Source organism: Eschrichtius robustus, chromosome 1 (assembly GCF_028021215.1).
Source record: "Eschrichtius robustus isolate mEscRob2 chromosome 1, mEscRob2.pri, whole genome shotgun sequence".
Lineage (NCBI taxonomy): Eukaryota > Metazoa > Chordata > Mammalia > Artiodactyla > Eschrichtiidae > Eschrichtius > Eschrichtius robustus.
Genome location: NC_090824.1, coordinates 171,345,973 through 171,373,467, shown reverse-complemented (window position 1 = coordinate 171,373,467; position 27,495 = coordinate 171,345,973). Strand labels below are relative to the sequence as shown.

The 27,495-nt window shown below is 43.3% G+C and overlaps 1 protein-coding gene across 1 annotated transcript in view; it reads left to right on the top strand.

Annotated features, from left to right (window-relative positions):
• LARP4B (La ribonucleoprotein 4B) overlaps positions 1–27,116 on the top strand; it is an 82,739-nt gene extending 55,623 nt beyond the window's left edge. The window contains exons 6-18 of the mRNA XM_068559531.1: positions 6,404–6,482; positions 7,214–7,350; positions 10,034–10,137; positions 10,720–10,830; positions 12,029–12,082; positions 12,165–12,374; positions 16,246–16,352; positions 16,903–17,154; positions 18,530–18,575; positions 21,187–21,351; positions 23,830–23,948; positions 24,040–24,148; positions 25,241–27,116. Of these exons, the coding sequence (XP_068415632.1) occupies positions 6,404–6,482; positions 7,214–7,350; positions 10,034–10,137; positions 10,720–10,830; positions 12,029–12,082; positions 12,165–12,374; positions 16,246–16,352; positions 16,903–17,154; positions 18,530–18,575; positions 21,187–21,351; positions 23,830–23,948; positions 24,040–24,148; positions 25,241–25,513 (1,766 nt within the window). The 3' untranslated portion in view covers positions 25,514–27,116. The remainder of the gene's footprint in view (positions 1–6,403; positions 6,483–7,213; positions 7,351–10,033; positions 10,138–10,719; positions 10,831–12,028; positions 12,083–12,164; positions 12,375–16,245; positions 16,353–16,902; positions 17,155–18,529; positions 18,576–21,186; positions 21,352–23,829; positions 23,949–24,039; positions 24,149–25,240) is intronic.
• Positions 27,117–27,495: the final 379 nt, after the last annotated feature.

Genomic DNA, 27,495 nt, shown 5'->3' with positions numbered 1-27,495 from the left:
ATTTTTTTTTTAAATGTTTAACCAACCTTAAATTCCTGGGGTAAGCCTCACTGGGTCAGGATGTAATACACTTCTGATACATTGTTGGATTAGACTGGCTATAATTTTGCTTAGAATTTGTACACTTGTGTTCATGAGGAATATTGCTCTATAGTTTTATTTTTGATGTTTTCCCTCCTATTAAATTTTTGGGAAGAGTTTATTTCTTCCTTAAATGAAGAATGAAGCCATCTGAGCCTAGAGTATTGATTGTGGGAAAGTTGTCAGCTACAGTTTGTTTTTTTATATAGGGCTACTCAGGTATATTTCTTCTTGAGAAAGCTTTGGTTACTTATGTCTTTACTTATGTACTTTGTCCATTTCATCTAAATTTTCAGTTATTGCATAGAATTGCTCATAATATTCTGTTTATACTTTTAATATCTGTAGAATCTGTAGTCATGTCACATCACTCATTCCTGTTAATTGGTAATTTATGTCTTTTCTCCCCTCCACCCCCTAGTCAATCTGGGTAGAGATTTGTCAATTTTATTCATCTCAAAGAACCAGTATTTGGATCATAAGTCAGATACTATGGTCTCTGCCTTTAATTTAAATGTTTAGAACATTAACGTTTACTGCGGTAATTGACATGGTTAGGTTTGAGTCTCTCACCTTGCTATTTGTTTTAGAATAGCTTTAGACTTACAGAAAAATTGAGAAGATTGAGTACAGAGAGTTCCCATAGACGCAGCATTCATTTTCTCCTGTTAACATTTTACATTTATATGATATATTTGCCACAATTACTGAACCAGTGTTGGTACGTTTTACCTAATGTCCTTTTTCTGTCCCAGGACACCATGTTACATTTAGTTGATATGTGTTCTTAGGCTCCTCTTGGGTGTAACAGTTTCTCAGACTTTACTTGTTTTTGATAACCTTGATAGTTTTGAGCAGTACTGGTCAGTTATTTTGTATGGTACTGGAATTCATTTGATGTTTTTCTCATCGTGATGGGTTTGAGGGAAGGAATACCACAGAGGTCAAAAGCAGTTTTCATCCCATCATTTTAAGGGTACATACTATCAGCATGATTTATTGCAGTTGATGTTGACCATGACCAGTTGGCTGAAGTAGGTTTATTATTAGCTTTCTCAACTGTGAAGTTACTCTTTTTTTCCTCCCTCTTTCCATGTGGTGCTCTTTGGAAGGAAGTCACTGACTGTACCCAGCCTACACTTAAGGAATGACCCCTTCATGAGGGCAGAGAATCTACGTAAATAACTTGGAACTTTCATGCATAGGGATTTGTCTCTTCTCCCTCATTTATTTATTTGTTCAGCCATTGACTTGTATCAGTGTGGACTCATGGGTGTTTATTGTATCCATGTGTAAAAATCATCACTGCTTTATTTGATTGCTCAGATGCTCTACCTTTGGCCATTGGAAGCTCTTCTAGTTGGCTCCTCCATCTGACCTACCCCATCAGTGAAGGGTTTGTTGTTGTTGTTGTTGTTGTTGTTTTGTTCTCATTCTCCCTGCTCTGGTCCTAGAATCAGTCATTTCTCCAAGGAACCTTGGTTCCTTGTACTGGAAAATGGTATTTTATAAAAAAGCAAGCTTCCATACTTATCCATGCAGTTAGCATTTCTGGTATTCTTTATTCCTGTGTGTAAATCCTGATCTCCCTCTCTTGGCCTTAAAGATGCTGTGGTGCTCTCTTTTTACCTGCATTATTTCTGATAACGCTATCATCCTTAACTTTGTTCCACTGTTTAAAATCTTGCTGCTTTTAAGATTTTCCTCATTATAGTGGTTTTGAGTATTTTGATTATGATGTGTCTTAAAGGTAATCTTCTTGTTTCTTGTGGTTGGGGTTTGTTGAGCTTCTTGATCTGTGATTTGTAAATGTTTTCATCAAACTTGGAATATCTTGGCTGTAATTTCTTCAAATGCTCCTCCCCCACCTTGCCATTTCTTCTCCTACATGATCTCTGGTTATACCTATATTAAGTCCCTCGAAGTGATCCTCTGTCCTTTTTAAAAAAAATCTTATTTCTCTGTTTCATTTTGGAAAGTTTCTCTTATATCTTCAAGTTCACTAGTCTTCTATCTGATCAGTTGTTAATTTCACAAACTATATTTTTGATATCAGACATTGTAGTTTTCATCTGTACAAATTCTATTTGGGTCTTATTTTATATTTTTCATGTTTCTACCTAACCTTTGGAGCATGTGGGGTACAGGTAGGATAACCATTACAATGTCTTTGTCAGTTAATGTTAACATCTGTGCAGGATAGGTTTCTTTACACTCACTGTAATTTTTGGTTGGACTGGATTTGACTTTGTTAGGTACTTAATATTTTTATATTTCTATAAATATTTTGGTTCTTGTTCCAGGATGCCACAAAGTTACTTGGAAACAAATTGATCCTTTCATATCTTGTTTTATGATTTGTTAGGCATGAGTGGAGCAGTGCTCAGTCTGGGGCTCATTATTTCCCACTTCTGAGGCCAGACCCTTCTCTCCTCTTGCCAGTGTGTTTGGGGCTCTGTGAGCATGAGGTCTTCCAGGCCAGCTGGTGGAGCAGGCACTGTGGAGCAGGATATGTGAGCTCCCTTCTTCCTTTCAAGTGGTTCTTTCCTGGCCTCAGGGAGTCCATCATACCTGTGCTGTGCATAGAACACGCGCCTGCCTCCGGGGGTTCCCCCGCGCCTCTGGGCGCCCTCCCAGTGCACTCTGTCCCGCACCCTGAACTCATTGAGCCCACTGGCTTCCATCTGCTTCCCGCTTCCTGAGCCCGGGCCCACAACCATCGTGTGTCTATCTCTCAGGAGCCGATGCTCTACATCTGGAACACTTGCTTCACTTATTCTTTTTTATTTTTTTTAAATAAAAAAAATACTTATTCAAAACCCACCACGTGCCAGATTTACTTAGGACACATCAGTGAATATGATCGATGAAAGCCTTTGCCCTACTGGTGCTTACGTCTTATCGGGCAGAGACAGACTATTCATAATACACATAATAAATAAGTTCGTGTTATATAATGTAAGGGTGATAAACACAGTGAAAAAGACAAATCATGGTAGGGGAGGTTACAGTTTTTTCTAGCTTTATTTAGGTATAATTGACACATAAAAATTATACTTAAGGTATACAGCAACATGATGGTTTGATATCCATCACTTCACATACTTACCTTTTTTTTTTTTGGTATGCTGAGAACACAAGATCTACTCTCAGCAAATTTCAAGTACACAATACAGTATTATTAATTATAATCACCACGCTGTACATTAGATCCCCAGAACTTATTCATCTTATAACTGAAAGTTTGTACCCTTGGATCAACATCTCCATTTTCCCACCTCCAGCCCCTGGCAGCCATGGTTCTACCCTCTGGTTCCATGTGTTCAGTTTTTTTAGATTCCACATATATGTGACATTGTGTAGTTTTTTGGGGTTCTGTCTGACTTATTTCACTTAGCATAATATTCTCCAGATTCATTCATGTTTTTGCAAATGACAGGATTTCCTTCTTTCTTGTGGAATAATATTCCACTGTGTGTGTGTGTGTGTGTGTGTGTGTGTGTATATACCACATTTTTTTTAATCCATTCATCCATCAGTAGACTAGGTTGTTTCCACGTCTTGGCTATTGTAAATAATACTCGAGTGAACATGGAGGTGCAGATATATCTTTGAGATCCTGATTTCCTTTCCTTTGTATATATGCCCACTGGTGGGATTGCTGGATCATGTGGTAGTGAGTGCTATTTTTAAGTTCATGAGGAACCTCCACACTTTTCCATAGTGTTCCATTGGCTGCACCAATTTACATTCCCACCAATAATACACAGGGGGTCCCTTTTCTTCACATCCTTGCCAACACTTGTTATTTGTTACCTTTTTTTGATAATAATTCTAACAGGTGTGAGGTGATCCTCATTGTGGTTTTTGACTTGCACATCCCTAGTGATGAGAGATATTGAACATCTTCTCATGTGCCACTTGGCCATCTGTATGTCTTCTTTGGAAAAATGTCTATTTAGGTCTTTTACCCATTTTTTAATCAGAGTTTTTTTTGCTACTGAGTTGTGTGAGTTCCTTATATGTTTCGGATATTAACCCTTTATCAGGTACATGATCTGTAACTATTTTCTCCTGTTCAGTAGGTTGCTTTTTCATTTTGTTGATGCTTTCCTTGGCTGTACAAAAGCTTTTGAATGGAATGTAGTGTCCCACTTGTTTATTTTTGCTTTTCTTGCCTGTGCTTTTGGTGTCATATCCAAAAAAATTGTTGCCAAGACCGATGTATAGGACATTTTTTCCTACATGTTTTTCTGTAGTTTTATGGTTTCAGGTCTTACATTTAAGTCTTTAATTCATTTTGAGTTGGTTTTTGTATATGATGTAAGATAAGGGTTCCATTTAATTCTTTTGCATGTGGCCATCAGCTTTCCCCACACTGTTTATTGAAGAGACTGTCCTTTCCCCCTTAAGTATTCTTGGCAGCCTTGTTGAAAATCAGTTGATGATAAATATGTGGGTTTATTTCTGGGCTCTCAATTCTGTTCCATTGGTCTATATGTCTGTTTTTATGCCAGTACCATACTTTTTTGATTACTATAGCTTTTTAAAGTAGTTTGAAATCAGGAAGTATGATGCTTCCACCTTTGTTCTTCGTTCTCAAGATTGCTTTTGCTATTCAGTGTCTTTGTGGTTCCATACAAATTTTAGGATTGTTTGATGTATTTATGTGAAAAATGCCATTGGAATTTTGATAGGAATTGATTGTATTGAATCTGTAGATTGCTTTGGAAATTTTTACATGGAGATTTTCACAATATTAATTATTCCAATCCAGGAACATGGGGTATCTTTTCATTTATTTGTCTTTAATTTCTTTCATCAATATCTTAAAGTTTTCAGCTTACAGATCTTTCTCCTCCTTGGTTGGATTTATTCCTAGGTATTTAATTCTTTTGTATGCAGTTGTGAAAGGGATTGTTTTCTTAATTTCTTTTTCGGGTAGTTTGTTGTTAGTGTATAGAAATACATTTGGTGGTATGTCACAAGTCACGTAGGCTTTCTTCCTCGTTCTGCATTCTTTTTTCTCTTTGTTCCTGTAACTGGCTAATTTCACGTGACCTGTCTTCGAGCTTGCTGATTCTTCCTTCTGCACAATTAGGTCTGCCCGTGCCCTGTGGTTTTCTCCTTTGTGTCACATTCTACCTGTTTACTGTTGACTTGTTTGACTATTGATTGCCTCCCAATGAGAGCAGAGACTGCCTCACTGAGGATGAGTAAGCAGTTCTACAGCAGTGCCCGGCATGCAGGAGATAGCTAAAGGAGAGACAGGACATATCTGTTCAATGTGAATTTAAATGGTGCTCAGGAGAGGCCTTTCTGGATGAAGGAATGAAATGAGATTATGGTTTCAACGGCCATTGCTGATTTTGTCTCATTTGCTCCATTGGTTTTGTTTGTTTTGTTTTGTTTTTTGCTGGTGGGGGATGGATTTTGTTAAAGCTCTTTATATAAAACACACATGAGCTCTCTGTCCTTATTTGTCATCAGTGTTCCCACTTTGTCTTTGCTTTTTTGATGGTCTTTAACTTTGACTTTTAAAATACAAGTGTCTCTTGTTAGAAAGTTCTTCATGTATCATTATGCCATGCAAATCTATATAGTAGTGCGCAAAAAAACTTTTAAGTTATTTTGATTATTTCCTGTATATTTTATTATATTTTTAGTATCTCGTGTGCTTCTAGGTTACCTGAAAATCCTTTTTGAATTGAGACAAAGCATTAAATAAGCTTATACTTATTTTGTAATAAAAAGCACCTGCTAAACTTTGCTAATAAATCCTACTCCTCAGGTTTTTTTTTTTGGCTGTGTTGGGTCTTCGTTGTTGCACGCGGGCTTTCTCTAGTTGCGGCGCGCAGGGGCTACTCTTCCTTGCGGTGCACGGGCTTCTCATCACAGTGGCTTCTCTTGTTGCGGAGCATGGGCTCTAGGTGCTTGGACTTCAGTACTTGTGGCTCGCAGGCTCGGTAGTTGTGGCTCACGGGCTCTAGAGTTGTGGTGCATGGGCTTAGTTGCTCCGCGGCATGTGGGATCTTCCCTTACCAGGGATCGAACCCGTGTCCCCTGCATTGGCAGGTGGATTCCTAACCACTGTGCAACCAGGGAAGCCCTCAGGTTATTTTTTGAAACTGTGTTTTTGTTTGGGGAAGAGGGGTTTTTTTGGTTTGTTTTTTTGCCTGTGATTGCCTTGTAAAATATCATTGTTGTTATATTCTGTATACATTATGTAGATAAATTACTATGTATATTGAAAACATTAGAATTGCTATACTGAATCATGTGCTTGGTAAATTTAAGCCATTTTTCCATTGCTTCTCTGTAGGAGGAAATGAATCTCAACCAGAAAGCCAGGAAGACCCCCGGGAAGTACTTAAAAAAACATTGGAATTCTGCTTGTCTAGGTGAGGATGGTAGTGTTTTTCTAGTATCTGATATCTAAGGTGTTGTGCACTGCTACTATGTACAGATGTCATGCTTTACACGGAAGGAGTATCTGTTAACATCTGTGTCTGTACGTCCATCTGTAGGAAGTCGAGATCCCCCCTACCCCCATCCGCTCCCCACGGACTTGGACTCTGATGGTGGGGCCATAGGTGGTCAGCCTCACAGGTTGTAGTCGTGGGTCATGCTGTTGGTCACTTTACTGCTTTTCCGTCCTCTGCTGCAGAGGGCTGTTGAGGCCAGAGTAGGAGTCACAGCCCCTCTGACAAGTGTTCCAGCCTGAACTGAACTGCAGGCACTCTGGGCACCAGCCCTTCTTGGCCTTATCACATTTTTCTTACTTTTTCATTCTCTTAGCTGGGTTTCCTTACTTTAAGAAGTTGTGTTTCTATTTTTAAAAAGCTACTCAAACACTTTTTAGAACAAAGATAAGCTATAAATACATTTTTTAAAAGATTTACCTGCTCATTAATTTTGATCATATAAAGTGCAGTACACTTCTACTTTTGCTCTCTCTGCCTCCCCAGATGTCTTTGACAAAATCGACCTAAGGTCAGAGAGATGGCAAATCGCAGGGGCGGGGTTTGAACTCAGCTCTCACTCCAGGGCAGTACCGTGCCACACTCGTGCCTCTTGTGAAGCTTCCTTTTAAAGAAGTTGTGAATTAAGAGAGATTGTCTTCTTTCTCCAGGGAGAACCTTGCTAGTGACATGTACCTTATATCGCAGATGGACAGTGATCAGTACGTGCCAATCACCACGGTAGCTAACCTGGACCACATCAAGAAGCTCAGCACCGACATGGACCTGATTGTCGAGGTGCTGAGGTGTAAGTAGACTGCAGCCCAGGCTGCATCATACGTGGTCTTGACAGCATTTTTCTTACCAGTGTGATGCTTAGATTCACAGCCATTCGTGCTAAGGTACCCGGCCTGGCGTCACAGATGGGCCATTGTAGGTTTTCTAGCAGGTGTGTGGTGGTATCTCATTGTAGTTTTAATTTCTATTTCTTTAGTGCCTGATGACACTGGGCAGTCTTTTCATGTGCTGCCTTTCTGAGCTGTCTGTTCAGATGCCCCACCCCCACCACTTTTTTTTTAAATTAGTTTTATTACAGGTGAGATTTGAGGGGCGTATATTTGTGTGCAATTTGAGATGCATGTATCTGTATTTGTCCTTATTGGAGATGTGATTTGCAAATACATTCTCCCAGTCTGTGGCTTCTCTTTTTGTTCTAATAATGTCTTTTGAAAAGCAGAGTTTTTAATTTTTTTTATATAGTCCAGTTTATTAATTTTTTTCTTTTATGGATCTTGCTTTTGGTATTGTGCTTACGAAATCTTTGCTTAATTCAGGGTCAAAAGGATTTTCTCCTAGAAGTTTTAGTTTTAGGGTTTACATTTTTAGGTCTGTGATCTATTGTCAGCTGATTTTTGTATGTGGTATGAGCTCTCTACCCCCTTGCATGTGAATGTGCTGCTCTTCCAGCGCATTTGTTGAAAACACTCTGCTTCTCCACTGCACTGCCTTTGTGCCATTGTGAGAATCATTTATCCCTGTATGTGTGGGTTTCTCTCTGGGTCGTATGTCTGTCCTCGATCTATTTTGTCTGTTTTGATGCCATTGCTGCAGTGTCTGGATGGTACTGGCTTTTATAGTACATCTTAGAGTAGTTGCAAAATCTCCAGCTTTGTTTTGGCTCTTCCAAATGCTTGGCATTTCCATGTGAATTTTAGAATCGACATTTTGGTTTTTCAAAAGGTCCTATTGGTATTTTTACTGGGATTACATTAAATCTATAAATCAATTTGGGGAGTATTGACATTTTAACAATATTGGGTTTTCCAATTCATGAACATAGGATATCTCTCCATTCATTTAGAAAAATCTTAAAAATTTTTATCTTGGCAATGTTTTGCAGTTTTCATAGTGCAGGTGTTTCATATCTTACCAGATTTATAACTAAGTATTTCGTATTTGGGCATAAATATTTTTATTTCAATTTCTAGTTGTTTGGTGCTAGTATGTAGAAATACAATTTATTTTTGAATATGAATCTTGTATACTTAAACCTTTTGAAACTCACAATTCTAGTTTTTTGTGGAAATTGTATCAGATTTTCTACATAGAGCTCAGCTTGAATGAAAGTAAATGAAAAGGTTACCTTCTTACACCCAGTCTGGGTGCATGTAATTTCTATTTCTTGCATTATTGCCCTGGCTTAAGCCTCCAGTGCTGTGTTGAATGGAAGTGGGGAGAGTCAGCATCCTTGCCTTGGCCCATCTTCTAGTAAGAAAGATGCTAGACGTTGGTTTTTTTGTAAGTGAGGAGGTTTCCCGTCTATTCCTAGTTAGCTGAGAATTTTTATCAGAAATGAACGTTGGATTTTGTCAAATGCTTCTGCATCTATGAGATAGTTGTGTGGGTTTTTTTTTGTTTTTTAGTCCATTAATATGGTGAATTACATTGCTTATCTCTTTTGGTAAACCAACCTTGCATTACTGAGAAAAATCCACTTGTCATTCATTATGTATTCCCATCTTTATATATTTTTAGATTCAGTTTGGCAAAATTTGGTAAGAATTTTTATTGTTCATGGGAGATATTGGTCTATAGTTTTCTTGTTTTGTAATGCCTTTGTTTAGTTTGGGTATCAAAGAACTGCTGGCTTCATAGGTTGAAGTGGAAAGTACTTTCTTAAGTTCAGAAGAGTTTGTACTATAGAATTGTTATTTTTTTCTTGACATTTGGTAGGATTCTCCAGAAACCACATGGGCCTTGAGTTTTCTTTTCTCTCATGGATCCTACTTCCCAAAAGTTAGCTTTGGTACTAAGGGATGTTTCCATTTCTGATGTTGGTAATATATGTCTTCATGGTGGTACACAGCTCTGAGCCCTGATTTTGATCCTGGTGTGCTATGACCTGAGTCTGCATGTGATAGAATTTCATAGAGTGACACCAAAAAACAAAACCTAACAAAAGGAGATAAGTCAAAAGCTGGTGAAACCTGAGTTGGGCCTGTCCCCGTGCTGGCAGTGTTGACCCTTGTTTAGATGGTAGATTGTGGTCGTGTAAGATCCATCGTTAGGGAAGGCTGAGTGAGGGGTGCTTGACAACTTCTGTGAGTTCAAAATTAAGTCGTAAGGAGAGAGGAAAGTGTCTTGTTTTGAGGACTTGTAGAAAGCAAAAGTCTCTAGCCCTGCATTGTGACCTACTTGGAGTTGTTTGAGCTGTGGAGAACCTGTGTCATAGTGTTACCTCTGTTAAAGCTCCCACAGGGCTCCCCAGAGTCGCTAATTGTAATGTGCAAGATTGGTCTAAAACCTTTTGATAGCTTGTGTTAAGCTATCAAGACTTTTGATAGTTTTCCCATTGTATACGGCTTTCTTTAATGCGTCTGGCGATGTAGTCTAACACATCCCGCTAGAGTATCTATGTTAGGTCACGATGTAGTGCAGATGGTTGATTTGTTTTAATATTTGTGTATCATCCATTTCTCTTCTCTATACAGCTTTACCTTTAGTCCAAGTGGATGAGAAGGGAGAAAAAGTAAGGCCAAATCAGAATCGTTGCATAGTAATATTACGTGAAATACCTGAATCCACCCCTATAGAAGTAAGTCATTTCTCCTCTGAAGGAAACTTGGACTTTTTTGGGTGGGTTTTTTGTTTGTTTCTGTGGTTTTTGGAAGATGTATTTTAAAGCAAAAATACGTACAGTAACACTTTTTTCCCAAGATTTACACACTCTGATAGTTACAGTGTGATTCATTTGTAAGAGTGGTTCTCAAACTTTTTGGTCTCAGGGCTCCATTACACATTTCACGCTGAAAAAAGTAGTGAGAGTTTATGGTAACTTCAGTATTTAGAAGTTAGAAAGAGAAAAGGTTTAAATATTTATTCATTTTAAAATAAGAATAGTAAACCAACAGGTTGAGGCAGAGAACATATTTTTATGTTAAATCACTTTCCAAAACAAATTTTCACTATGAGAAGGATGCAGTGAACACCAGTGTGGCCTGTGGCTTGATTTGAGCCGACGTGCCAGTATTGGTGCATTTCTGGGTTTAATTTGACTGGCTGTGCTGGGGTTGTCTTCTAGGCATCTGTCTTTCTAAGAGTGGGCGCCGTGTTTCTTTGGTGAGGACAAACAGTGGCATAGTTGAGAATTAATTTCTAACCTCTCTGTTTCCTGTAGGAAGTAGAAGCACTATTTAAAGGAGATAACTTACCGAGATTTATAAACTGTGAATTTGCCTATAATGATAATTGGTTTATTACATTTGAAACAGAAGCAGATGCACAACAGGTAAGCTCTTCCTCCCCCTACCCCCTACCCTGTTCTGCCACAAAGGACAGAGTTTACCAGTACTTAGCAGTCAGTACATAGTGGGACTAAACGTGGGCATGGTGGAGATTACGATCACATGTGGTCTTGAGTGTGAACATAAGGTGCAGGGAAATCAGGTTGAAGAAACCTAAATAAGTGTGTGTGTAGACAGTTTTGTAGCGATGTGAAAAGCATAGACGTTATTTTCTAAGGACATGTAAGACAGGCAGCCTAGGAAAACTGGTTCTTTTCTTATCTCTGTACAGAGAAAGGTTTTAATATTTGGAAAAGTATTTGGGAAATTTGGACCTAACTCTAACTTTCCCTGGGCAACCTTGTATTACAAGGTGCTTGAAAAGGCATTGAGAAGCTCTGTGAGAGACATGGAGTTCAGACGGCTCCCTGCCCTTGAAGGAAGTATCATATTCAGGGGAAACTCTAGCCTGCGTAAAGGAATGGTAGTAGAGTATGAGACGTTAACATGGTGAGGCTGCTGTGGGTTCAGAAGAGAGAAACAAGAATCTGAAAGATGGGTCTTAATTGGATGGAAGGGAAAGAAGGACTAGGAGGAGCAAGGTGATGGGAGGTGAGAAAAGGCATGTTTGTGGAGCAGGTGCAAGCCCCCCTTACCTGCGTGGGGAATATGGCCTGAGGCTGAGTCAGATGGGTCAGAGCCTTTGGAGTTATGTAGGAGAATTTGGAGCAGAATCAGGAGCTTCACAAATAATGACTTTTGAATATTGCGATCCTAATCCTTTCATTTCCTAAACTGTAATTCCAAGTTCATATTGGGGTTATTACTAGGACCTTGTTATCCATTGTTTTCCCAGGTAAGGATTCTTAGCCTATGATCTGTGGGTTGCTTTTATGGTTTCTGTTAACACTTACAAAATTGTATACAAACACTGTTCATGAGAATTTTTTTCCTTTTTTTCTTTTTTATTGACATATAGTCAATTTACAATATTACATTAATGAGAATTTTGGATAGGGGCTCCATAGCTCTTATCAGGATCTTTTAAGAAATCTGTGACCCAAAAAGGTTAAGAATCACTGTGCTAGGTCCTGTCCACTATATTTTAACTATATAATTGCTTATTTGAGGTGCTGAATTAATGGTAGGTTCATCTTATTTATAAGATTAACACAATGGTGTTATGAATGATTTTGTCTTCAGGCTTACAAATATCTGCGAGAAGAAGTCAAAACTTTTCAAGGAAAACCAATTAAGGTAAGCAAGACCATTGGTTATACTTTATCTGCAAACCAGTGTCCCTAAGTGTTCTAACAGAAACTTACATGTTTTCAAACAGGCACGGATAAAAGCGAAGGCAATAGCTATAAACACATTTTTGCCAAAGAATGGCTTTAGACCTCTGGACATGAGCCTGTACACGCAGCAGCGCTACACCGCATCGTTTTACTTACCTCCGGTCTACAGCCCCCAGCAGCAGTTTCCTCTGTACAGCCTGATCGCCCCCCAGACATGGTCAGCGACACATAGCTATCTTGATCCACCCTTGGTGAGTCCTGGCTTCACTGGAGCTTCTATGGCAGACAACCCTGTCGCAGACACTGGGTGCTTTGGAGAATAAGATCTTCCTCTAACAGGGGAAACCAATACGGATGCCGTTTGCCATAGTAAAACAGGCCTTCAAGTTCTCTGGTGGATTTTCAGTTTAATTGGGAGATAAATATGGAGCTGTGTAAATTTTAAAAGACCTTTCCAATAATGAGATCCCCATCCTTTGCCTGGTTTGCCTCCCCTCCTGTCTAGCATTGCCTTTCCTAAGCTGTGTAATCCCTAGAAAAACACAAAATGTGATTACGAGCTGTAGGCTAGCCGGAGTCCTTCTGAGCACAGAGGGGAATCCAACGGGACATGGTTTGAAGGAGAAAAGGGTGTTTAATAGGCTTCTAACAATCCAGGACAAGTGGAAGACATACAGACAGGCCTCGTTTTATTGCGCTTTGCAGATACTCCGTTTTTTTGGTTTTCTTTTTTTACAAATTGCAGGTTGTGGCAACCCTGCATTGAGCAAGTCTTTTGGTGCCATTTTTCCAACAGCGTTTGCTCACTTTGTGTCTCTGTGTCACATTTGGTAATTCTCACAGTATTTCAGACTTTTTCATTATTATTATATTTGTCATGGTGATCTGTCATCAGTGATCTTAGACTCACTGAAGGCTCAGAGGATGATTAGCAGTTTTTAGCAATAAAGTATTTTTTTATTGAGGTGTGTACATTGTTTTTTTAAGGTATAATACTATTGTACACTTAGACAATAGGATAGTGTAAACATAATTTTCATGCTCACTGGGAAACCAAAAAATTTGTGTGACTTGCTTTATTGTGACATTTGCTTTATTGCTGGAACTGAACCCACGGTATCTCTGAGGTCTGCCTGTACTGTCTTATAAGCTTTATTTCTTACACCAGCCCTACAGCTGGCTGGAGTGATTGATTTTTACAGATTTTGGCCTGTTTAAGCCCTGTGGTTAGAATCGACAGATGTGTAATGGATCCATCACTTTTCTCCAGTTGTGCTGCCGTAGATGTTAGCGTGATTGGTGGGCCATGTCTGGCAATTGCAGGAGTCTGATGGAGCGGGATGTGAGAATCAGGGCTGCTCTGCAGAGGGCGGGCCATGGGGAAGGTTGTGGTCAAAGAGCAGGAACTGAGTAACCCTGAAGGTACGGCTGTGGCCAAGTCAGGGGGAGTCAGGACCACTGATGGTGAGAGGGCAGGCATGGGGGAGGGAGCGTTGGTGCACCTGGGTACCTGGTGCCTGTTTTGCACAGAATGTCAAGATGCATGTCCAGGAAAGACACATGTCGGACAGGCGACAATTGTGTGAATCTCTGAGTATTTCTGAGCTAAAGCAGAAGCTGAAGCAGGGACTGGGAGGGGAGGTTGGTAAGGTCTGTCAGGGCCAGACCGTCCAGGCCTTGAGTGTGTCCTGAGGCATGAGGGCCGGGAGGATGGATGGGGAGAAGGGACAGCCCTCAGGAGCCCAGGGCCAGCATGGGACGAGAGCAGTGAGCACACAAGGTAATGCTCTGTCTCTGTTGAGTGAAACCTTATGGTAAGAAAACACACTGCTGTTTTAAAATCCTCACCGTGTTCCGTGGAAGTGTACCAAGAGCCATGTAGTTAATGTATTGTGAGCAAGGAAATCTTCAAGGGGAATAGCATCCGTCAATTCTTGGTTGAATGATTCCTCCAAAGGAGTCTCACTGCTGTGCTTGTTTTTCTAATCTCTCTTAATCGTATTTGTCCCTATCCCGAGCGGGGGCCCTCGCTTCCCGGGCGGTAGTCTGGCCGTGCGGCTGGTTCCTTTGATCTGGCTGGGCCGCGTGAGGCCTGTTGTAAAACAGCCTGCGTCATTTTGAGAAGTGACAAGATGAGGCCTATTAATTCTCAGCAAGTTGTGTTAAATTTTACTGCATTAGCAACCAATTTATTTTTAAACTCTTGAGCAAAATTACTTAAATACCAGGGTTTTATATGTAAAATTACAGGTACGAAATGATTCGTCTCAATTGTTCTTATCATGATTTACAATCTTCAAACTCTAGTTCTGGTGTGATGGATCTATTTCTGAATATATGGTAGTTCCTCAGAAGAGCTTTGGAGATCTTAACACAGTTTTTTGGAGGTTTTTTCTGTTGCTTTTTAATTTATTTTTGGCTGCGTTGGGTCTTCATTGCTGCGTGCAGGCTTTCTCTAGTTGTGGCGAGCAGGGGCTACTCTTCATTGCCATGTGCAGGCTTCTCATTGTGGTGGCTTCTCTTGTTACTGAGCACAGGCTCTAGGTGCATGGGCTTCAGTAATTGCGGCTCACAGGCTTAGTTGTTCCGCGGCATGTGGGATCTTCCCGGACCAGGGATCAAACCTGTGTCCCCTGCATTGGCAGGCAGATTCTTAACCACTGCGCCACCAGGGAAGTCCCTAACACAGTTTTTTTAAAAATAAATTTATTTATTTATTTATTTATTTATTTATTAATTTTTGGCTGCATTGGGTCTTCGTTGCTGTGCTCGGGCTTTCTCTAGTTGCGACAAGCGGGGGCTACTCTTCATTGTGGTGCTCAGGCTTCTCATTGTGATGGCTTCTCTTGTTGCGGAGCACAGGCTCTAGGCATGCGAGCTTCAGTAATTGCGGCACGCAGGCTCAGTGGTCGTGGCTTGTGGGCTCTAGAGCACAGACTCAGTAGTTGTGGTGCATGGGCTTAGTTGCTCCGTGGCATGTGAGATCTTCCTGGACCAGGGCTCAAACCTGTGTCCCCTGCATTGGCAGGTGGATTCTTAACCACTGCACCACCAGGGAAGTCCCCTAACACAGTTTTAACTGCATCTTTCTCCCTCAGCATTTCCCTTTTATTGCTTTCATTTTCTTTTTCAAAATTTGGAATGATTTGTTTTGGTCCTAAGCTGTTTTTAATCATCCTATTACAGCTTTTGGTTAGCTCTAGTTAAGAGGAATTGCCGGCTTTTTGTCTTTTCCTTTTCCTTTTCCCCAAACAAGGAGCAGCCTATTTGTATCTCTCAATTTAGTGAAAATGTAAGGTGGGAACTGGATGGCACCAAGGAGTTAAATGCCTTTGAATCCATCAGGGAATGTTGTTTATACAGAAATTGTTTGAAACCACATGTTCAGAATCCAGAAAACAGGAGTGATCACTCTTTTCATGATTTTTTTAAAAACTATTTCAACACTAAGTTCTATCTTATTTTTGTTGTAACTAGATTTTTTAGTAGTTGGCTGATATTTAAAATTCTGTACTTAATTTTTTTAATGTTTTAAGATTATATTTAGGATTGTATCTTTTAAGGGCACTGTGACCCTGTTTAATTTTCTTCTGACATATATGTCAGTATATGTTTATGAAGTATATCACCATAAATTGTGACTTGGGACATAATTGTTAATGACCTGAAAATATCGTGATACTCAGCAAGACTTGCATGCAGGTGAGGCTAAAAGGGCACTCTCAAAGGCTGTGATTGTGAAATAGATCCCTAAATGCCCCCAAGATTGAGAGCTTTGATGGATTTTATTAAAGTCATCAGGAATGAAGAGTTGGCTGACTTGATGTTGGCACACCGGGGGTGTCAGTCTGGGCACCGGGACGAGAGTGTGGGATCGCGTGCTCAGCCTGTGCTCAGCACCGGGCGGGGCGGGGCGGCGGCAGACGCTTCCCTCCACATGTGTGAGGCGGCTTCCTCGTGGTGCTGTTGTGCGGTCTCGGCCCCAGCCTGGATCAAGAAGTCTTGGCCATTAGCAGTAGTCTACCCAGGGCTCTTCTCCACGGCGAGCTCTCCAAGTATGACATGGAACGTCAGCGACCAGTGTTAACCAACCTGAAGTCTGTTTGTTTTTAATGAATCTAGGTAACGCCATTTCCAAATACTGGATTTATAAATGGGTTCACGTCTCCAGCCTTCAAACCTGCAGCATCTCCTCTGACTTCACTCAGACAGTACCCTCCAAGGAGCAGGCAAGTCCCGTGAGGGGTTGAAAGGCTGCTGTTTTCCCAGGGTTTGTAACAAGAGGTCGCTGCCACATTGTATACTTTCAAAGCAAATCAAAAGCAAATGTGTTAAACCTCAGTCATTCTCACCATTTGGGTGAGTCACACTAAGTGAAGAGGCTGTCCTGTGCTGGCTAATGGTAGATTTGACCACCAGCAATGTCCACCAGGAGTAAAACGACTCGAAGCATGGAATTCCATTCTGTGAGCATTAAACCCTGAAATGCGTGCTGCAGCGCCTACGTAGAGGGTAGACTCGTGAGACAAAGGCTTCTGGGACAGCTTGCATCTGCATGCGCCTGCTTTTAATTTGGGCCTGGGCTACAGCCAAGCAGAACGTCCATACTGCATTTAGATTTGCATTATCAGACATATTATGAGCTAAGTATTCTAAGTAACATTTTTAATATTTTTCCTAAAAAGCAAGTTTTAGCTTAGCCATTTCTGCATTAGCACGCTCTTTTCATAATGCCATGATCATTTTAGAACTGAGCGTATACAAACATTTTATTTACAGGAATCCTAGTAAATCTCATCTGCGCCATGCCATTCCCAGTGCAGAGAGAGGGCCCGGGCTGTTAGAAAGTCCTTCGATATTTAACTTCACTGCGGACCGGTTGATGAACGGTGTGCGGAGCCCACAGACGAGGCAGACGGGTCAGCCTCGAGCTCGGCTACAGAACCCTCCAGTCTACGCCAAGAGAGACGCGGGGCCCGGGCGGGTGGAACAGAGCAGCCTCGAGTCCTCTCCGGGCTTAGGTAGAGGAAGGTGAGTGTTCACAATTTCATTTGGACAGGTACTGTGTACTTAGAAACTATTCGTAGTGTCAGATTCCATTAATTCAGATGTGTTTTATAATCATTATTTTCAAGTCCATCACAGAAAATCAAATGGAAGGCTGTAACCATCCAAGGTTTTATATAATTACTCAGGGGTGTTACTTTTAGAGCAGAGACTTGACTGGTTCCGTCTTTGTGGTGACAGGACACTGTTCAGTGGGAACTGAGGGTGGGCCAGGCTGCCTTGGGTCCCAGTTGTTATGTGTGGAGAGCTGACCAGACAGCCCCACCCCCCCGGCCTGTCAGGAAGGACGTGCGCTCCAGCACACATCTAGCGTGGGCTCAGCCTCCGTAAGCTTTTCCTGTTGTAAACCCACTTTGAAACCTGTAAGTGAAGACTACTTTTCTGAGTATTGTGTACGGAGGACATGGGACAGGGTCTGACCCCAGGAGCTCCTTCTGGGCAGGGGCGTGTGCTCCCGGTGCGGTGGGAGCGGGAGGGACGGACCCCAGGCGGCTCCGTCTTCGCAGTCAGGCCTTGCTGGGCCCACCGGGGGTGGAATTGGTCAAGATTATTTCTAAATTCCTTTTCAACTTACATAATACGGGCCCTTAGGGAGTCTTTGCGTTCAGCTGAAATGACAAAGGGTAATAAGTAAATAAAAATGAAATTATAAATGGGAATTAATGTGTGAACTGTTAGGCCACGGAAGCCCATCCGGGTAGTGAAGTGTCTTGGTGCCCTTGGGCCTGCCGTGACATCCACTCAGTAGGTGGGGTTGTTGATGCGGTTTAAGCTGCCGTGCAGGGAACTGCGCCAGTGCTGCCGGATCAGACTCTAGACGTTGGAAATGTGCCTCAGGAACTGTGGAGTGGAAGGCTGGCAGATGGGGAGAGGAAGTGGTTGGGGCTCAGAAACCCCATGTGGTTCACTGGAGTGAGGGCCGGGGGTGCAGGAGCGGACCAGGCTACTTGGGAGCTTTTCCTTTTGATGATAAATTGGATAAATTGTCATTACTATTTTTTAACGATTCACCTTTATAGCTCAGTGTCACACTTTACATATCTTGCCACTCCAACTGAATGGATATTCAAATGTTCATATCATAACAAAAATTCTAAATGGGAAAATTCCTTCAATAAATATTTTCTTTTATTTACCTATCTAGACCTCAATTTTACTTCTTTACTATAAATTTTTTTTTGTTTTGCTTACACTTCTTAAGGTTGGGATTTTAAAATCAAAAGTCATCTATAAAAGATTACAAAGTCATGAAGACTGAATGTGTCTGCACATACTGTGCTCAGTGAAATTATGTTTCAAGTGGGAAAAGTTAACAGTCTTCTGCTTTCCTCTCCTCTAGAAAAAACTCCTTTGGTTACCGGAAGAAACGGGAGGAGAAGTTCACAGTGAGTACATCAGGCCTGTGCCACTTTCACAAGATGTTTAAACCTAGCTTACACTAAACAAACCTGAGATTTAATTAAGATGTGAGAAGGAACTTTTCAAAAGATTTTCTCGTAATGTGGTGTCCGCTAGGTTATAATAGACCTTTTTTTGATGCTCTAAAGAGGAGAAGGTGGTGGCTGGTTACCTGAGGAACTGCTGGCACCTGCGTGTCCTGTGCGGCACATAGATGCACCCAGGAGCGCATCATGCACATACGTGGTCTGTTTGCACTTGTCCAGATGAGTGCTTTCTGTGTGGGTGACCAGGTAGTGTACTTTGAAATCACCGGAATCACGAGTTTGGACAAGCAGAATAAACTTCTCTCACGTAGGAATTAGCTCATCAGTATTTTTCATTCAAAATATTTTTACTCTGTACCCACTGTATAGAAAGCATTGTTGCTTTTTGCTGCATGTAACTTACGGTCAGGACAAACCCAAAATAAGTGATGGGTTTATGTGAGTGGTAAATACAGGAGGCGTGGTTGTGTCTGCTTAGGGTGATTGACCAGCTCCCCCTCTGGGTGGTGCCCTGCAGGGCCCTGATGCGGGGCGAGTGCAGGCGGTGTGCATGTAGACATTCGGGGCCTGGAAAAGACCTTGAGACAGTTCTTGGTCTGGATCCCAAGCCATTGAGTGTGTACATTCTCATTACTGTATTTGCCTAGAACTTAGAAAGTGAAAATTGTTAGTAAATGAACACCCTAATTTTACCATGTTGGTCAGTTCAGTCTAGTTTTTGGTGACCCTTTGGTAAGGCAGTTTATATCGGTTGGTTACAGTTGGAATGCATGAATTCCTATTACATTTGGACTAACAAGACAGGCATCTGACTATCTCTTCAGGTACTAGTTACCCTGCAGGAATCATTGCCCCTGGTCACTGCATTACCTGCAAAGGTGAAATGTTTTCCTATTGCCATTTCCGTTTCATTCTATTTTGTGTTCCTGATCTGCGTGTTCATACCTGGAACCACTCAGATGCCCACGCACGTGGCACAGGTGTGTGTACTCGACAGTGAGCCGTTTGCTGCACTGGGTGTTCTGAACACCTGAGAAGCTTGGGGGCAGGTCGCAGATGTGTGAGCAGGTGGCGTGGCCACGCCCATGGGACCAGGGGTTGGCATTCATGCCTTGCCTAAAGCCATTCAGACCCTAAAAACGTTAAACATTGCCTCTTTTCTTCCTGAAAGTTGACACTTAGTCAATTTTTTGTTAGGTCTTTCTTCCTAGAAATGCTCATCTTCTGAAAAGCTGGGTTCACCTCAGAAACATGCAGATGTTTAAAATAAAGCCTCTAAAAATTGCTTTGAGATGAGCATAACCTAGAGCATGCTGAACTACAGGGCACACTGTAGCCACACGGTTACCTGTGCAGCCAGGTTCAGAGGGCACGCACGCGAGCGAGGTAGGCAGCCCTCAGGCACCTACGCCAAGGAGAAGACATGCAGCGGGAGGCCCAAAGGAGAGGTGGGCTGTGCTCAGCGTGGATCCGATTTCATCCTTAACCTGCTCTCACTTGAGCTGTAACAGATCTTCTCTACATTTTACTTCTGTAGAGATAATCTTCCAGTTGGTATAAGTTTCTGGGAAATCTTGGCCTTTCAAGTTAAGTGAGCCCCACGAGAGCATTGCTTCCAGTCCAAGTAGCCCACCATTCAACTAAAAATGCCTGTGTTCTACCTAATACAAACTCATTTCCCCTTTCTGTTCCTTGTCTGTTTCAGCCAAGGAACTGGATGTTACAGAATGGCTCCTAGCAGGTTGACTAAGAGTGTTTCAATAAAAGTATATCACTGCCTTTCTCCTGAGACTCCTACCTTTCTCTTTGGCTTATAAGTTTTACTTGGGTATTATTTTGCTGAGTTTACTTACTTTCTTGAAGTCAGGGAATGTGATAAGAATCTCATATTAAATACCATGCTTTTACATACTGATCTAAAAATATAAGGTGTTTTAGTAAGTTAATTTTCAGATAACTGAAGCCCCCTCCCTTTTAAAAATATAAGGAGTTTCAGTTAAGTTAATTTTCAGATAACTGAAGTCCCCTCCCTTTTTTGTTAAACTGTTTTTTTAATGGAAATCTTTGTGAAATTTTTTACGTAAGTTGTACAGAGTTGAGAGAGTGGCTTTTGTTTTCTTTTACTTTCTCCTTTATGACTTAGATCACAGACTCTGCTGCGATAACACAAAACTTGTCTGGAGGTGAATAAGTTTAATGTCGAGACTTGGGCTCTTGTGCATCTGTCACTTTGCTGTGTCCCACTGGTCTCTGTCGGCTTCCGGGGGTCTGGGTGTCGTACACACGCAGCTCTTACCGGCGTGTTTGACCGTGGCCGGGAGCAGCCCTGAGGTTTCGTCTTTTCAGCTCTGCTCTCATGGTTGAAGTTGCCTGACAGATGACCTTTGATAGGTGACCAAGTCGGCGGGGTTGGATTGGCCATCCGTTTCTCCAGACAGGTGTGGACCTCCGAAGACTAGGGAGCGAGTGTTTGCGTCGCTCACCTGCGGTATTTCTGAGCCCCTCCTGCCCAGCCACCCCAGGGCGACTCCACGGTGTTCTTCTCTTTCAGAGGAGTCAGACTCAGTCTCCAACACCGCCCAGGCCACCCTCCCCGAGCTTTGAATTAGGCCTCTCCAGCTTCCCCCCACTGCCTGGGGCGGCGGGGCATTTGAAGACGGAGGACTTGTTTGAGAACAGGCTGTCTGGCTTGCTCACAGGATCGTCCAAAGAAAGGGTAAGCTATCCCAAGCCTGATGCTCACTCAGCGCTGGCGTTCTGCTCTTTTCATGTGTGCTTTTTTCACATGCGGAAGAGTATGAGGATAAGTGATTGCAGAGGCCATACAGGTTTTGAGCGGTAGGGTCAGAGGTGGAGCCCTGCGCTGGTGTACTGTACAGACACTCACTCACCCAGAAACTCAGGTTGCATTTTTATTCTTGCTATTCACGACCTGCTTTTATTTTACAAGTCAGCAGAATAAAAAAGAAAAATCTGAATTATACCAGAAGTAATATGTTTTTAATAATCTACCTGAATAACCAGAAGCCCAGAGCAACTTTACTATAATACGGGTGGCTGTCGGCTAGCTCTGTGGTGTTCACTCCTCTGCAGTGATTACATCCCGGGAATCAGCGAGTGCTGCAAGAGCCCAGGGGCTCCCCGTGGCCCTGCTGCAGTCGACAAGCAGACCAGGGCAGAGGTGGCCGGAATGCCTCGTCCAGTGCCTGCTGAGTTCTCAGCCTGGCGCTCCATCACGGCCACCCCTGTGTCTTTCTCCAGTGGGAACCCACCCACCAGCACCCCGCCTACTGCCCGAAGACCTAAGGAGTCAGAACCCCTGGCCTCTGGGTTGGGGAAGGCACTGCCCTGCAGACCGTGTCCAGACCGTCTTCACCTGCGGAGCCCCCACAGAGCCCCTCAGTACCAGGCGGGGTCACGGTGGGATTTATGAAGCCAGGTCTTTAGTTGTCTTCATACTAGTGTGTGGTTACTGCTCCCATTTTTAGCCTTCAAGGTTGAGAGGATTCCAAGACCCTGTATTTTGGAGAGAGAAGCACTTATTAAATGTGACGTGTCTTGTGCGTTATTGTAAGTCTTAAATTCTGAGTTATCAGTGCCCCATGGAATGATGTTAGAGAATCCTTGCAGCTCAGAGACCCTGAGTCCTGGCTTCACCCTGACCTTAGTCCCTTTGGGGGTGGGCAGGGGAGCATAACAAGCAGGCCTCCACCCCATTTCAAAATCAGTATTTTGTTTCTGTTTTTTTTTTTAATTTTTACTATTTTTACATTGCGAGTTTGTGTAAAATTTATTTTGAAGAGAGAATTGCTACTTTTAAGAAGTCTGAGCCCAATTCCAGGTGGAAGAGACTGTGTCCCTGCTTCTTGGTGGAGTGCTTGGCAGCTCTGCGGGGCCCTGGGAGGCCTCGGACGGAAGGGGGGGCGGTCTCGGGCGTGCTCTGGACGTGAGGGAGCTTTTACAAGAAAGAGGCGTTTTCCATGCCTATGTTTCCACCAGCCTTGAGCACAAAATCGTGAGAGGTGATGGTTCTCAGGGGCCCCGTGTCTCCATCACCACCACCCCCTCCCCATGGTGGGGGGCAGTGCTATTCCTTCCATCTCACTCCCTCCAGAACCTCTCACTTCTAAACTTTTTATCTGCTTTGAAAAGTGAGATTTTGAGAAAACGCTTGTTTGCAGTTAGTCTCCCTTACAGTTCTTTATTTGCTGCCTTTTTTTTTTTTAATTAATTAATTAATTTAATTTATTTATTTTGTTGTGTTGGGTCTTCGTTGCTGCGTACGGGCTTTCTCTAGTTGCGGTGAGCGGGGGCTACTCTTCGTTGCGGTGCGCAGGCTTCTCATTGCTGCGGCTTCTCTTGTTGCAGAGCACAGGCTCTAGGCACGCGGGCTTCAGTAGTTGTGGCACGCGGGCTCAGTAGTTGTGGCTCACGGGCTCTAGAGCGCAGGCTCAGTAGTTGTGGCGCACGGGCTTAGTTGCTCCGTGGCATGTGGGATCTTCCCAGACCAGGGCTCGAACCTGTGTCCCCTGCATTGGCAGGCGGATTCTCAACCCCTGCGCCACCAGGGAAGCCCCAACTGCCTTTTTTTTGTTAATTAACAGAAGGCTACATGTGTGAGTGGTTACTGCCCGTGGGGCTGGCATTCTCCAGGTGTTTGCCCTAAACAGACTTAAGCCTCAGTTTCCTTCCCTGTTAAATCAGGAGAGTTAACACAGCTTTCAGGGGCTGCTGGTGAATTCAGGTGGAAACTGATGTCAGCACCTGCACTCCTCAGGGCACTCAGGTTTATTGGGATGGAGCTGTAACCTTATTGGTTTTCCCTGTAAAAAAGGGTGAGCCATACTGGATTGTGCTGGGAACTTACATTCACAGATCACGTGCCAGGCAGTGCTGGGCACTGGAGTGTCAGATGGGTGGAGGTTTCAGTACCTGTTCAGGTGGGAAAGCAGGCTTGCAGGCAATCGTGCTCATGCACAGAGGGAGGCCTCAGATTGGTGAGACGTCTGCCAAGAGGAAGGGGAGACCGGGGGCTGCTTCCCGGCCACAGTGTGTCCAGCTGTGCTCTGGGCTGGCCCACCCGTGCTCCCGGGAGGACGGCGAAGCCGGTACCATCGTTGTGTGTTTAAGATCATTGAGAAAGATCTGACGGACGTGCCTCTACGTGGTGATAAACTGTTTTTGATGGTTTCAGAGCCTGAACGCAGACGCAAGCACGAACACTCTCCCCGTGGTGCCCCCCCGAGAGCCCTCGGTGCCCTGTGCCGTGTCCGCAGCCTGCGAGCGTGCCCCCTCCCCTGCCCACCCGCCCGAGTAAGTCCGCCTGCACCTGATGCCCGTGCCCCGTGCTGTGCTCACTGCGGGGCCCGGATGTTCATGTGTCTGCCTGCTGGCGTCTTTCCAGGGATCCCAAGGTGGTGGAGAAGCAGAAGGAGACCCCGAGTGTGGACAGACCTCCTCCCACCCTGAGCACGACTGCGAGTAAATCGGTGCAGGTGGACGGCGCCATCTCGGTATGTCGAGGGCGAGGATGCGGAGGGGCTCCCTGGAGCGGTGGCCGCCTGTGTGCGCACCACGCTTTCTGTGCAGGGTACCCTGGGCATTTGCTAATGATTGTAACTAACCGATCTGGCTGTTCGTCATCCCTGCAGCCGTGGGTCATCTTGTTCAGGGTCAGTAGAGTGAGGCTGTCGCCCGAGGAGCCACAGCTTCCAGTTCCTGTCCCCCCTAGGACTTAGGGTGGTCCAAGTGCGGGTCAGAGGGACGCCCACCTCCCACCCCGCCCGCGCCCCGCCTGGGTCCACGCAGGCCTACCGACAGCTCCTCTTCCTCTCTCCTCCCCTGGGCGCTCAGTCCAGCTTTTTAAATTCTGATTTGCATTGTCCCCAGTTTGATCTTGGGTGGGCCTTTATAGTTTAGATTTGGGAGTTAAACCCTTATTGTCTGCTAGGTTGAATCTTTAAAGAAAACTTTTTTATAGGTTAAAATTATTTTTAAGTTACAAATGGTTGATGGAGGTGACACACTTCTAAATGTCCTCATCTGTCATTTAGACTTCATGCTTCCACTTACCTGAAAACCCTACTTTTTTGTTGTTGTTACCTCTGACTTTCCTGCAACCACACCTCCAGCCCTCTGTAGTTTGCAGTGTGTACAAATGCTTTGCAGAGATAGCTGTTGAAGGTCACCCATAAGTGACAGTCGAACCTCTTCCTGGGTCCAGGAGGCCTGCTCTGTGCCGAGGCAGATTGTCTGGCAGGGAGAGCAGATGCTGCTTCTGTGTTTTTCTAGGGTGTCTGGTGTCTGCCGCCTTTCAGGCTCGTATGTGGCTCAGAAGTGACTACGGGCCAGAGGCTGGAAAGAGTTCAGTCGGCACTTTTCATCTCCATGCCTTTTCTAGTTTTAACCATTTTTACAAGATATTTCTAGAGTATCTTGGAGGGAAAGTTGTGCTGCAGGGGAACCTCAGTTGTTGAAATGTAGGAATTCTTTATTTAAAATAATTTTGAACATGGTTACAGTTGAAACCTTTTTTTACCTCTACCTTGAGTGAACCTTATTTTCGCATGTTGTCATATAATCCCAGAGCTGTGTCTGTTTCCCAGGAATTGCGAAAACCCAGCTACGCAGAGATTTGTCAGAGGACGAATAGAGAGCCGCCATCTTCCCCGTTGCAGCCCCAGAAAGAACAAAAGCCAAACACTGTTGGTTGTGGGAAGGAAGAAAAGAAGCTCGCCGAGAGAGAGCCCCCTGCCCCCAAGTCCAGCCCAGGACCACCCAAAGACCAGAGGAGACCGCCAGGCCGCCGGCCCTCTCCCCCAGCCTCGGGGCGGCGTCTGCACAGAGAACAGAGCCCCCCGCCCAGGTCCCCTCAGTGAGCGCCGAGGTCTGGGAGGGCTTCAAGGAGCTGAGGTCGCCACAACTAAGCACTGTCCTGCTCGGGATGTGAGTGAGCCGCTGGTTAGGAGCTTGCAGTGTAGATGAGGCCCACAAGGTGCCTGCAAGTTATTTTTCTTCTGAGTCGGATTTCCCCCCTCTTGAAAAAAATCTATTTTTCAGGATTTAATTAATATAAACCTTATTTTAGGTTGGTGCTTAACTGGAGGTGATGCATAAGTCTGATTTTTTTCAGGATAGAAAATGCATTTATCCTAACAAATTGATATTTTTTATTAAGCCTCCATGTGGCTATGAATGCAAGCTATATATATATATAGTGAGTTTTTCTAAATTAAGCGGAACTATGCTACTTCATTTTTTAAAATAACTGGTTAGCAAGTGTGTATCTCTGAGATGTCCAGACCGCCGGGTGAGGCTGAGGACCGTGGGATTGAGGGCACAAGGCGATGCTATGAGTGTAGCCTGGGGAAGGGGCGGGGTCCAATGGCGCCACACGCTGGCCTGGGAGTTGTCCTTTCATTCAGAAGCCTAAGAAGTGGTTCTAGCATTTTTTAAGTAGAGCCCATTTTTGGTCCACTGGGCAGAGTAACCCTGCAGAGCACCGAGAGTCCTGATGTCCTGCCAGCAAGTAACCAGCTCCTCACTCCAGTCTCAAGTGGCTGTTATGTAAGATAAACTCAAAGCACATTGTGAATAGAACTTAAATGAAATATAAACTTTGTTGCCCACTGACTTGTTACCACGAAATTATACCCTGATGTTTTGCTCCCGAGAGCAGGTGGGGAGGGCATGGAGCCCGGCTCCCTCGTCTGCCCCAGTCGGCCCCACCTTACCCCTCCCGGGGTGCCTTTCCGAACCTCTGCGCACGGCACACAGATCGTGGGAGAAGGTGTTTGTGGTGCCCTCTGGTGTTGGAGGATCCAAGTTCCCTCTCTCTTTACCTCCAAGACAGGGTCTGTGATCCCTTCTCTAAGTGCTGCTCTCCAAGAACACGCATGCACTAAAGCTAGCAGTTGATAATAAACATAAATTATTTTGTTTTAAAATGCCTAAATTTTTTCTTTAAGTATTCTAAGCAGCAGACATTAAAATAAGACTATTTCCTGCTAAATGTAACCATACAGTTTATTCCACAAAATGTTATTTAACAAGACTAAGGTTTTTTCTTTTTAAAAAAGAGATTATTTCCATCCAATATTTAAAGACTTGAATTTTATTTAAACTTGAAAATGACTTTGCCTTAACTTTTGTATATGACAGCTTAGAGTTCCTGAGACCGGCCTGTGTTGGCGTGAGTGGGGTCTGCTGTCACGGTGTTACTGGGTAAGCACTGTAGGAAGAGCAAGCAGTCATGTTTGTAATTTACCTGGAAGATCTTACACAGTTGATCTTTTTTCAGACTGTTGAAAAATCCTGTAAATGCAAATAGTCGATACTGTATTAAATATGTGCACTTGGGCGTGTGTGCTTCGCTTGTACAGTTGTAAATAATCAGAACATATTAAAAAGGTACCCTAAAGAGAAAAAGCTGATAAAAATTGATATATTATAAATGTTGCTATTGACCTGGATGTAGATAAACTCAATGTTGTGGTTTGAATATTATTTTAATTTGTTGAGGTTTTTTCTTTTTCTCTTATACTGGTGTGCTGAACTGATTCTGCCTCTTTGCTGCTGTGAAAGGGAGATGGAAAGTCTTACTAAAACGTTCGAATATTTTCATGCTCTTCTTAAACATATGTAAGTATGTACTAATCACAGCTAATGTTGAAAGGGTTTTTGAGGTATAATCTGGAAAGTGGAAACTGGCAGGGTCTTCAAGTGAAAGTAAAAAATAATCTACTTAAAATTATAAATAGCTAATAGGCATGATCTGCCTGCCAAAGGAAAACAAACCCATCTCCTTCAGAGCAGCGTCTTTATTCAAATACCTAGACACCCACACAGCGCTCATATTTGC